Genomic DNA, 13,247 nt, shown 5'->3' with positions numbered 1-13,247 from the left:
AGAGTTTCTGCCGAGAGATCTGCTGTGAGTCTGATGGGCTTCCCTTTGTTGGTGACCCGACCTTTCTCTCTGGCTGCCCTTAGTATTTTCTCCTTTATTTCAACCTTGTTGAATCTGACGATTATGTGCCTTGGGGTTGCTCTTCTTGCGGAATATCTCTGTGGTGTTCTCTGTATTTCCTGCATTTGAGTGTTGGCCTGTCTTGCTAGGTGGGGGAAATTTTCCTGGATAATGTCCTGCAGAGTATTTTCCAGCTTGGATTCATTCTCTTCATCACCTTCTGGTACGCCTATCAAACGTAGGTTAGGTCTCTTCGCATAGTCTCACATTTCTTGGAGACTTTTTTCATTCCTTTTTGTGCTTTTTTCTCTGATCTTGGTTTCTCGTTTTCTTTCATTGAGTTGATCCTCCACTTCTGATATTCTTTCTTCTGCTTGGTCAATTCGGCTATTGAAACTTGTGCATGTTTCGCGAAGTTCTCGTATTGTGTTTTTCAGCTCCTTTAATTCATTCATATTCCTCTCTAAGGTATCCATTCTTGTTATCATTTCCTCAAATCTTTTTTCAAATCTTTTTTCAAGGTTCTTAGTTTCTTTACATTGATTTAAAACATGTTCTTTTAGCTCACAAAAGTTTCTCATTATCCACCTTCTGAAGTCTAATTCCGTCATTTCGTCACAGTCATTCTCCGTCCAGCTTTGTTCCCCTGCTGGTGAGGAGTTTTGGTCCTTTCTAGGTGGCGAGGTGTTCTGGTTTCGGGTGTTTTCCTCCTTTTTGCGCTGGTTTCTTCCCATCTTTGTGGATTTATCCACCTGTCGTCTGTGTAGTTACTGACTTTTTGATTGGATCTCTAAGTGGACACCCAGATTGTTGATGATGGAGTATTTCTGTTACTTGGTTTTCCTTCTACCAGTCTAGCCCCTTCACTGTACGACCGCTGAGGTCCACACCAGGCCCTGCTTGTCTGGGGTGCACCTGTAGTGGCTGCGGAACAGCGAGGGATGCTACCAGTTTCTTTTTCTGCTATCTTTGTCCCAGGATGATGTCTGCCAAATGTCAGTCTTATGGATATAGAGGGGTCAGGGAGTTGCTTGAGGAGACAGTCTGTACTTTGTAGGAGCTCAAGTGCTGACCTGTGAGCTCTGTTGTTCATTCAGGGCTGCTAGGCTGCTATGTTTAGTTCTGCTGCAACCTAACTCGTAAGAAACCCCCTTTTTTTTCCTCAGATGCTCTGTCTGGGGGGGGGGGTTGGGGCTTTCCTTGTGAGTGTCCGCCTCACTGTCCTGCCCAGCTAGGAGGCAGTCTAGTCACTTTTTGCCTGCCGAGGCTCCGCCCTGCTGGTGTGAGGTTCGCCCTTTTCCTGCAGGCTCCGCCCTTCTGCTGTGGTCTCCGCCCTGTTGCCTCGGGCTACGCCCTGCGGCGGAGTCTCTGTGTTGTACCGGGTTGCCTCGGCAGCAGCAGGCTGTGTCAGCAATGGGCGTGTACCTCAGTAGGGGCTGATTGCCTCGGTGATGGATGACACCCCTCCCCCGCGGAGCTGCACTTTAAAAAAAAAACCTATTCACCGGGAGCGTTTGGAATCGCCGTTTTGTTTGTCGCACTGCGCTCCCCCAAATGCTGAGTCCCTGGGATTTCCTGGGCTGGGTCACAGTTCAAGACCCGTTCAGTCTCAAGTTCAGCCCTCTTGGGTCTTAGTTTGCCGGTTCAACAGGGCACCCGTAACAGTGCGCTTTTGTATGGAGCGCTGTGGAGCGCCTCTGCGCTCCGGCGCGGGCGGAGCTGCACCAGCTGCCGGCTACGCCAGCGGAGACCTCTGCCTGGCGTCCCGCGTCTCTTTTATACCTGGGAATTTCCCCGTTCTGTGGGCAACTAAGATCCGTCTGGAAATGCTTCCCTGACTCACCCTCTCCGTGCGTCCAGCGAGAGCTTCAATCCTGGGTTGTTCTCACAGCGCCATCTTGAGTCCTCCCCCCTGGCTTATTTCACTTAACGTAATATTTGTACAGGTTCATCCATGTTTTTGTAAATCAGTTTCTTTCTTTGTAAAGATGAATAATATTCCATTGTATATAAATATATATTACATGTTTAAAACCATTAACCACTAATCATCAAGGAAATACAAATCTAAACCACATGAGACATCACTTCACACCCTCACACCTATTAGGATAGATATTATTTTCAAGAAAAGATAACAAGTGTTGGCAAGGATGTAGTGAAGTTGGAATTTTTTTTCTTTTTTTTTTTTTTGAGACTGAGTTTTCCTCTTGTTTCCCAGGCTGGAATGCAGTGGTTTGATCTCTGCTCACTGCAACCTCTGTCTCCCGGGTTCAAGCAATTCTCCTACCTAAGCCTCCCAAGTAGCTGGGATAACAGGCGTGTGTTACCACACCCGGACAATTTTTTTTGTATTTAGTAGAGACAGGGGTTTCACCATATTAGTCAGACTAGTCTTGAACTCCTTACCTCAAGTGATCCACCCTCCTTGGCCTCCCAAAGTACTGGGATTACAGGCATGTACCACAACACCTGGCCAGAAGTTGGAATTTTTGTGCAGTGCTGGTGGGAATGTAAAATGAAGGAACCCCTGTGGAAAACAGTATGGCAGTTTCTGAAAAAATTAAAAATAGAACTACCATATGATCCAGGAATTTTACTTTTCGGTATATACCCCAAATAACTGAAAGGAGGATCTGAAAAATATATCTTCACTCCCATGTTCATTACAGCATTATTCATATTCACTGAAATGTGGAAAGCAACCCTATCAATGGATGAATGCATAAGCAAAATGTGAGATATATATGTATATCATATATATGACATATATGATATATATGACATGATGTATATATGATAGAATATTATTCAACCTTAAAAAGAAGGGACTCCTACTATTTGTGACAACATGTATGAACCTGGAAAACATTTTGTTCAGTGAAATAAGCTAGTCACAAGACAAATACTGTGTGATTCCACTTCTATAAGGTATTTAAAATAGCAAAACTAATAGAAACAGAATAGAATGGTGGTTGCTAGGTTGGGGATAGGGAGAAATGTTACTCAATATGTATAACGTTTCAGTTATTCAAGATGAAAAAGTTCTAGAGATCTGGTGTACAATATTGTTTCTCCAGCTAATAATATGGTATTGTGTACTCCAAATTGCGTTAAGAGGGTAGATATTAGGTTTAGAATTCTTGGCTCACACTTACAATCCCAGCCCTTTGGGAGGTAAAGGCGGGTGGATCACTAGGTCAAGAGATCAAGAACATCCTGGTCAACAAGGTGAAACCCCGTTTCTACTAAAAATACAAAAATTTGCTGGGCATGGTGGCATACGCCTGTATTTTCAGCTACTGGGGAGGCTGAGGCAGGAGAATTGCTTGAACCCAGGAGGCGGAGGTTGCAGTGAGCTGAGATCGCAACGAGCCGAGATCACACTGAGCCAAGATCGCACCATTGCACTCCAGCCTGGGTAACAAGTGCGAAACTCCTTCTCAAAAAATAATAATTAAAAAAAAAAAAGAATTCTTACCACAAAAACAAAACAAGCACAAAGAGACCCAAGGGAACTTTGGGAGGTGACGGATATATTTATTACATTGATTGTGGTGATACCTTGAGTGTACACTTATGTCAGACTCATCAAATTGTATACATTAAACATATGCAGTGTGTATTATATATCAACTGTACCATAATAAAGCGGTTGAAAAATATAGCCATTCCTACTTTTGATTAATGGTTTTATGGTATATATTATTCCAGCCTTTTATTTTCAACCCTCCTATATCAGTTTTTTTGAAGTAAGTCTCTTGTACACACTCTACAGGTGGTATGTGTTTGGGACTTTCCTCTACCTTTTTGAGATATAATTGACAATTACATATTGTATATATTTAATGTGATGTTTTGATGTACCTACATATTGTGAAATGATTACCACAACCAAGCTAATTAACATATTCATCACTTCATAGTTACCTTTTTTTTATAGAGAGGATACTTGAGATCTGTCTTAGCAAATTTCAAGTATATAATACATTAACTATAGTCTCCTTGTTGTACATTATTAAGTCTCCAGAACTTAATCAATCTATAACTTAAAAGTGTATATTCTTTGACCAGCGTCTCCCCAATTCTTTCACCCACCAAACCCTGGTAACCACCATTCTGTTATCCATTATTGTGAGTTTAAATTTTTTTTCTTTTAACCTTCACGTATTAGTGAGATCATGTAGTATTTGTTTTTCTGTGTCTTACATATTTCACTTAGCATAATGTCCTCCAGGTTTTTTCACTTTGTTGCAAATAACAAGTTTCTTATTTGAAGGCTGAATCATATTCCATTGTATGTATATATACCACATTTTGCTTATCCATTTATCTGTCAATGAACACTTGTGTTACTTCCACATTTTAGCACGTGTGAATAAAGCTATGAATATGAGTGTACAAATAACTGTTTGAGACTCTGCTTTAAATTATTTTGGGTATATACCCAGAAGTGAAATTTCTGTGTCGTATGGTAGTTCTATTTTTAATTTTTTGAGAAACCACCATATTATTGTCCATAGTGGCTGTAGCATTTTACATTCCCACCAACAGTGCATAAGAGTTCCAGTTTTGTCACATGCTCACCAACACTTGTCTTTTGACTTTTTCAGAATAGCCGTCCTAATAGGTGGTTTTAATTTGCATTCCCCTAATGGTTAGTGAGTTTGAGCATCTTATAAAAATCTTTTGGCTATTTGTATGTTTTCTTTGGGAAAATGTTTGTACAAGTTCTTTGCACATTTTAAAGTCAGGTTATTTGATTTGTGTATTTAAAAAATTAGGTTGATTATTTTTCCTCTTGAATTAAATTAGTTCCTTACATATTTTAGATATTAAGCTTTTATTGGATTATGGTTTGCAAATATTATCTTCTATTTGGTAGGTTGCCTTTTCATTTTGTTGATTTTTTTGGCATATGTTTTTATTTTATGCTGCCAATTTCTTTCTTTTAATTGGCATATTTAGACTATTTACATTATTTGTAATTATTGATGTGTTAGAGCTTAAGCTTGCCACTTAAATTTTTGTTTTCTGATTTATTTATATTTTAAAAACCTTTTTAAAAATTTTTTTTTTATTAGAGACAGGGCCTCACTCTTAGCACCCAGGCTAGAGTGCAGTTATAGCTCACTGTAACCTCAAACTCCTGGGCTCAAGCAATCCTCCTGCCTCTGTCTCCTGAGTAGCCAGGACTATAGGCACACACCACCACACTCAGCTAGTTTTCTTTTTCTTTTTAAATTTTTTGTAGAGACTTATTTTTGTAGAGTCTTATTATGTTGCCTAGGCTTATCCCAAATTCCTGGCCTCCCAAGGCACTGAAATTACAGGCATGAGCCATTGAACCTAATCTCTGCTTTATATTTTAGTTTACTTTTAGGTTTACAGAAAAAGTGAGACGATAGTACAAAGAGTTTCCATACACCTTGTACACAATTTCCCCTGGTTTTGCCATCATATATTACAGTAGTGCCTTTGTCATAAGTAATGGACCAACATTGATAAATCATTATTATTAACCTAAAATTAATTGTTAATTCCAATTTCCTTTGTTGTTGCCTAATATCCTTTTTCTATTCCAGAATCCTACCTGTGATATCACATTAAATTTAGTTGTCATATCTCCTTGGGCTTCACTTCGCCATAATAGGTTTTTAGATATTTTTTCTTTTTGATGACTTTGAAAGTCTTGAGACTACCCATCAGGTATTTTTTAGGATATCTATTTATTGGAATCTTTCTGATGTTTTTCTCATGATTAGACTGGGGTTATGGATTTGGGGAGGAAAATCAGTCAGGTAAAGTACCATTTTCATTACATCGTATTAAGGATGTATATGTCAATATGATTTATGTCTGTTGATATTAACCTTGATTAGTTGGCTGAGTATTCATCAGGTGTCTACACCTTGAAGTTATCAATTTTTCTTCTTTACATACTATACTCTTTACAGTTGTGGAGTTATGCTCCTCTGCTTAAGAACATAGCTATATAGATAAATTATTTTGAATTCTTTTGCATGGGAGATTTGTCTCTTCTCCCTAATTTATTAATTTGTTAAATCATTTTTATATCAGTATGGACTTGGTAATGTATATTTTATTCTTTAGGTTATAATCCAATGCTACATTTTTGTTGCTCAGATTGTTTTAGCTTTGGCCATTGGGAGCTCTTTAGTTGACTTCTGCACCCTTTTGACATACCCCAATCAATGTGGGTGGTTTTGTTTTTTTAAATCAATTCCGTTCTTTCTGACAATACAGAACATTCTAGGTTCATCTTGTACATTTCTTGCCCCAGTCCTGGAATTAACCATTTCTCTTAGGAGATCTAGTAAAAACTCACTGGCAAAGCATATTAGTAACCAAGATCTGAATGTTAGTTGTGCTTGTTGCTACTGGGGTGTCATTTCTTCTAGGCCCTATCACTTGACAGAGCAACTCTCCCCTTGTTCCCCCTCCCAACAGGCTCCAGTGTTTGTTGGAAAGGAAGAAGGGGAGGGTGTTTGGTTTTCTGTTTCTGTGTTAGTTTTCTGAGATGATGGCTTCCAGCTTCATCTCCTGCCCCCCTACTTCAGCCTTTCAAGTAGCTGGGATTACCACTGTACCTAGCTGTACTTTGTTTCAAATTCACTGATTCTTTCCTTTGTCCTCTCCATTCTGCTATAAGCTAATCCATTGAGTTATTTTTAAGATTTTGGTTATTGTATATACTAGTTTTCTGAGTACTGTAACAAATTACCACAAATGGGATGACCTAAAACAACAGAAATTTATTCTATCACAATTCTGGAGTCCAGAAATCCAAAATAAAGGTATTTGTTGTCTTTTATTTTGTTTTAGATTTTAAAAACTTAGATATTTTAATCAGTTGAATTATTTGAATCTTATTCAGATCCTGAGTCAAACAAACACTTATAATCAATAATATATGAGCTAGTTACATAAATGTGAACAGTAAATGAATACTTAAGAATATTGAGGATATCAAGTTTTAAACTGTAATAATAGTATTATGTTAATGATTTTTACTAAAAAGAGTTTCTATCTTTAAGAAATAGGTAAGTAAAATGCTCAGAAGTAGATTAATAGGATGTCTGGAATTTACTTCCAAAGCGTGTGTGTGTGTGTGTGTGTGTGTGTGTGTGTGTGAATGAGATGGAAGGATGGATTAAATAAGACTGGCCTTTATGTTGTTACAGCCTGATAATAATGATGTGTAAGTTCATTACATTATTTTCTCCACTTTGGTATATATTTGAAATTTCTGTAGCAGAGAGTTAACGAAATAGTTACTGATTCAAAGTAAACTGATATAATTATATCCCTTGTAAATGGTTGTCTACCTATGTGTAAATAAGGTACTTCTTTTATTTTTTAAACTATGGGTCTCTTTTTATTAAGGTGAGATCTCTTGAGACCAATGTTTTATGAATAGAGTTGCCAGATAAAATATAAGACTTGGTTAATTTGATATTTCAGATAAACAATGGCTAGTATAAGACTCAGTTAATTTGTATTTCAGATAAACAAAGTCTAATATTTTAAAATAAGTACATCCCAACTATTGCACTGGACACACAAATACTAAAAAATTAGTTTTTGTTTATCTGAAATTTTAATTTTACTGGGGCGTTCTGTAGTTTTTTTCTACTCTAAGTTCTGGGATACATGTACAGAATGTGCAAGTTTGTTACATAGGTGTATGTGTGCCACTGTGCTTTGCTGCACCTATCAATCTGTCACCTAGGTTTTTAGCTCCACATGCATTAGCTATTTGTCCTGATGCTCTCCCTACCTTCACCCCCACTCCCTACAGGCTTCAGTGTGTGTTGTCTTTTTCCCTGTCTCCACGTTTTCTCATTTTTCAACTTTCACTTATGAGTGAGAACATGTGGTGTTGGTTTTGTTCCTGTGTTAATTTCCTGACATGATGGCTTTCAGCTTCATCCATGTCCCTGCAAAAGACATTATCTGATTTTTTATGGCTGCATAGTATTCCATGGTGTATATGTACCACATTTTCTTTATCCACCAGTCTATCATTGATTGGCATTTGGGTTGGTTCCATGTCTTTGCTTTTGTGACTAGTGCTGTTATAAACATATGTGTGCATGTATCTTTATAATAGAATGATTTATATACCCAGTAGTGGGATTGCTGGGTCAAATGGTATTTCTGATTTTAGATCCTTGAGGAATCACTGCACTGTCTTTCACAATGGTTGAACAAAAGCTAAAATTGACAAATGGGATATAATTAAACTAAAGAGTTTCTGTACAGCAAAAGAAACTATCATCAGAGTTAGCAGGCAACCTATAGAATGGGAGAAAATTTTTGCAATGTACCTATCTGACAAGGGTCCAATATTGAGAATTTACAAGGAACTTAAACAAATTTTCAAGAAAAAAAACTACCCAATCAAAAAGTGGGCAAACAATATGAACAGACACTTCTCAAACAAAGACATTTATGTGGCCAACAAACATCGAAAAAAGCTCAACATTACTGATCATTAGAGAAATGCAAATCAAAACCACAATTAGAAAGCATCTCATGCCAGTTATAATGACAATTACCGAAAAGTCAAAAAACAACAGATGCTGGTGAGGCTATGGAGAAATAGGAACACTCTTATACTGCTGGTGGGAATGTAAAGTAGTTCGACTTTTCATTTTTTTGAAGTTTTCTTTGCCGTACAGAAGCTCTACCGTTTGACATATTCCCATTTACTTATTTTTTGCTTTAAAAAAGTTTTTGCTTTTGCTTTTGGTGTTCTATACAAAAAAATCCTTGTCGAGGCCAATTTCAAAGAGCTTCTTCCCTATTTTTTATTCTCGGAGTTCTATAGCTTCAAGTCTTACATTTAGGTTTTTAATGCATTTTCAGTTGATTTTTGTGTGTGCTGTAGGATGTGTTCAGTTTATTCTTTTGCAGGTGGATGTCCAGTTGTCCAAACACATTTTTTTTGAGACAGAGTCTCATTCCATCACCCAAGCTACAGTGTTTTCTTTATGCTAATAATAAAATATCCAAAAAGGAAATGAAGAAAACAATCGTATTTACAAGAGCATGATCTTGGTTCACTACAACCTGTACCTCCCGAGTTCAAGTGATTCTCATGCCTCAGTCCTTCTGTGTAGCTGGAATTACAGGCATGTGCCACCACACCCAGCTAAATTTTGTACTTTTAGTAGAGACGGGACTTTGCTATGTTGGCCAGGCAGGTCTCAGACTCCCGGCCTCAAGTGATCCACCCACTTCGGCCTTCTAAAGTTCTGGGATTGCAGGCATGAGCCACCATACGCAGCCCAAGCACAAAAGAAACTGTGCTTTTTCCATTGTGTATTCTGAGCACCTTTCTCAAATATTAGTTGGCCAGATATACTTTTTTTTAAAATCTGGGTTCTCAATTCTGTTCCATTGCTCTATGTGTCTGTTTTTATGCTAGTATCATACTGTTTTGATAATTATAGCTTTGTAGTATAATTGGAAATCAGAAAGCGTGATGCCTCCAATTTTAAGGTTATTTTGACACAGGGTCCTTTGTGGTTCCATACAAATTTTAATATTAGTTTTTTTATTTCTGTGAAAAACGCTGTTGGACTTAAACTAGTGATTTTCTTGCATTTGTAGATCACTTTGAAAAGTATGGACATTTTAATACAAATTTTTTCAATCCATAAACACAGTATATCTTTGCATTTATTTTTGTTTTCTTCGGTTTCATCAATGTTTTATAGTTTTTAGTGTACAGATGTTTCACCTACTTGGTTACTTTTATGTGTGTGTGTGTGTGTACATAGATACACATATATGTATATGTATGTATATATATACACACACATATAAGTATATATACATACACACATATGGAGTCTCACTCAGGCTGGAGATTTTGGCTCACTGCAACCTCCACCTCCTGAGTTCAAGTGATTCTCCTGCCTCAGCCTCCCAAGTAGCTGGGATTACAGGCACATGCCACTATGCCCAGTTAGTTTTTGCATTTTTAGTAGAGACAGGGTTTCACCATGTTGGCCAGGCTTGTCTCAAACTCCTGACCCCAAGTGATCCCCCTCCTCAGCCTCCCAAAGTGCTGGGATTACAGGTGTGAGCCACTGTGCCCAGCTATTTTATATATTTTTGATGCTATTGTAAATACGATTGTTTTCTTCATTTCCTTTTTGGATATTTTATTATTAGCATAAAGAAATGCTATTGGTTTTTATATGTTGATTTTATAACCTGCAACTTTACTGAAGTAATTTATTAGTTTTAAGAGTTCTTTGGTGGAGTCTTTAGGATCTTATGTATATGGGATCACTTGGTCCCGTGGAAACAGTTTTTCAGCTCTTACATTTAGGCCTTCGATCCATTTTGAATTAATGTTTGTATATGATGTAAGGTAAGAATCCGATTTCATTCAATTGCATGTGGAAATGCCATTTTCCTAGTACCATTTGTTGAAAGGACTGTCCTATCAGCATTAAATGGTCCTGGCACTATTGTCACAAATAATTTGATCATATATGACAAGATTTATTTCTGGGTTCTCTATTCCATTCCATTGTTCTGTATGTCTATCTTTTTTCCAGTTCCACAGGTTTTGATTACTGTGGTTTTGTGATAAGTTTTGAAATCGGAAAGTACAAATTCTCCAACTTTGTTGTTTGTTTTCAAGTTTGTTTAGGTCTTTTAGGATCCCTTGAGAAAAGCCCATATTAACTTTAGGATGGATTTTTCAATTTCTGCAAAATACTTCATTGGGTTTTTGGGTTTTTCTTGAGACAGGTCTCAGTCTGTCACCCAGGCTGGAGTGCAGTAGCGCAATTACAGTTCACTGCTGCCTCGACCTTCCAGGCTCAGGCAATCCTCCCACTTCAGCCTCACTAGTATCTGAGATTACGGGCACACACCATCGTGGCTGCTAATTTTTGTATTTTTTGTAGAGGTAGGATTTTGCCATCTTGCGCAAGCTGGTCTCAGACTCCTAGGCTCATGCGATCTGCCTGCCTCAGCCACCACAAAGTGCTGGGATTACAGGTGTGAGCCACCACACCTGGCCCAGGATTTTAATAGGAATAAATATCTGTAAATCTGTAGATCACTTTGGGAATATAAACATGTCAACAATATTTAGTATTCCAACCTGTGAACTGTTTACATTTTAAAATAGAATGTACTAGTGTATTATTTGTGTAATCAAACATAAAAAAGTTTTTAGAAAGAGATTTTTGCAGAGGAACTAGTAAATTTCTCATGCCTTTTCATATAACTTGACTGGATCTCAGTAACCAATTTTTAAAGCTTGGAAACAGTTCTGAGGAAAATCATAAATTAGATATTAGGAAAGAAATGATGATCTGACTACAGGTGTTAATAGAAAATATTTATGGCTTAATAATCTGAAACAATTAAATCATGTAATATTGACAAATTAAGCTTATTTAGACATTTAATAGCATTACCTGAACTCAGATATGGTTTTATCTGGCTTATTTTGCTCACTCTAAATAAACTTTAGTCCCATTGATCAATAACCTGTTTTTCTATACACATTGCTTAAAATTGTTTCCAATTCTACAGAGTATCTGTTGGGTTTCATTTCCTGGATGTTATTCGTGAACGTTGTAACTCATCAGAAAATATTGGAAAAGCTCACGTATTCTACGTTGACATGCTTTTACAAAGGAAGGAAGAACTGCTTGCCAAGGAGAAGATTGAAGAAATCATTTTAGGTCAGTAGGATTTTTGCATGTGTTTTAGAAAGGTAATAATTTGTGTATAATTTTTAGATGGTAGAGTAGTTAGCAAAACCCTCAAGTCAACAGATTTCTTTCACTTCCTTTTTTCTTTCCTCCCTAATCGTCTTTTTTTTTAATTTTTTTATTGCATTTTAGGTTTTGGGGTACATGTGCAGAACATGCAAGGCAGTTGCATAGGTACACACATGGCAGTGTGTTTTGCTTCCTTTCTCCACTTCACCCACATTTGGCATTTCTCCCCAGGCTATCCCTCCCCAGCTTCCCCTCCCGCTGGCCCTCCCCTTTTCCCCGCAATAGACCCTCCTAATGGTCTTTTAACAGTAACACCTCACCTGTCCACATCCCACAAATTGGGCATGTGGAATGAGAAACTAAGCAAAAATAAGAAAACGTCATTGAAAACAGACAAACTTCTGAGCTTAAAGCTCCCATCTAGTGGAATATTGTGAAGTTAGAAGCCTAATTTCATATCTCTAGTTTGATCTCAAATAAGCTGTATACTTTTGGACAAGTCAATTTCTCTGGACCTTGATTTTTTTCGACTAGAAAATAATGATTGTGAACTAAACTCCTGGTTTTCAACTTCTTTTCTGCAGCAGCATCCTTCTGTGATGCACTTATATGCCCCACCCTGAAAGAAATAGATTAGAGTTTTTCTGGTTAAAGAAGAGATGAAGAGCCAAATCTACTCCGCATTCCCCTAATCCTCTGCCTCGCTGCAGAACTTCTGTACCCTGAAGAACACAGATAGTATAATCCCTTTCTTAGAAAATTTTCTTTACCACCTAGTCCTCTCAACTAAGTTCATGTAGAGATATAATTGGAGTGATAGTCACTAAATGTTAACTCTGGGACTTACTCTGAATGGTGGCATTTTAGGTGATGCGTTGCTTTCTTCTAAATACCACTTTGTTTGAATATTATTTATTTATTTTTTATTGCATTTTACATTTTGGGGTACAGGTAAAGAACATGCAAGATTGTTGCATAGGTACACACATGTCAGTGTGATTTGCTGCCTTCCTCCCTGTCAACTATATCTGGCATTTCTCCCCATGCTATCTCTCCCCAACTCCCCACCCCCTGCTGTCTCTCCTCTATTTCCCACTGGCAGACCTCAGTGTGTGATGCTCCCCTCCCTGTGTCCATGTCTTCTCACTGTTCAACACCCACCCATGAGTGAGAACATGAGGTTTTTGATTTTTTGTTCTTGTGTCAGTTTGCTGAGAATGGTGGTTTCCAGCTTCGTCCATGTCCCTACAAAGGACACGAACTCATCGTTTTTGATGGCTGCGTAATATTCCATGGTGTATATGTGGCACATTTTCCCTGTCCAGTCTATCATCGATGAGCATTTGGGTTGGTTTGAGGTCTTTACTATTGTAAACTGTGCTATAGTGAACATTTGTGTGCATATGT

General features: G+C 37.8%; 1 protein-coding gene across 2 annotated transcripts in view; it reads left to right on the top strand.

The window, feature by feature from the left end:
* TEX11 (testis expressed 11) overlaps positions 1–13,247 on the top strand; it is a 359,673-nt gene that overhangs the window by 187,441 nt on the left and 158,985 nt on the right. For both annotated transcript variants that reach the window (XM_035288474.3, XM_078362393.1), the window contains exon 14: positions 11,650–11,801. In XM_035288474.3, coding sequence (XP_035144365.3) covers positions 11,650–11,801 — 152 coding nt within the window. The remainder of the gene's footprint in view (positions 1–11,649; positions 11,802–13,247) is intronic.

This window comes from Callithrix jacchus, chromosome X (assembly GCF_049354715.1).
Source record: "Callithrix jacchus isolate 240 chromosome X, calJac240_pri, whole genome shotgun sequence".
Lineage (NCBI taxonomy): Eukaryota > Metazoa > Chordata > Mammalia > Primates > Cebidae > Callithrix > Callithrix jacchus.
This window is presented reverse-complemented; position numbering and strand designations above follow the sequence as displayed.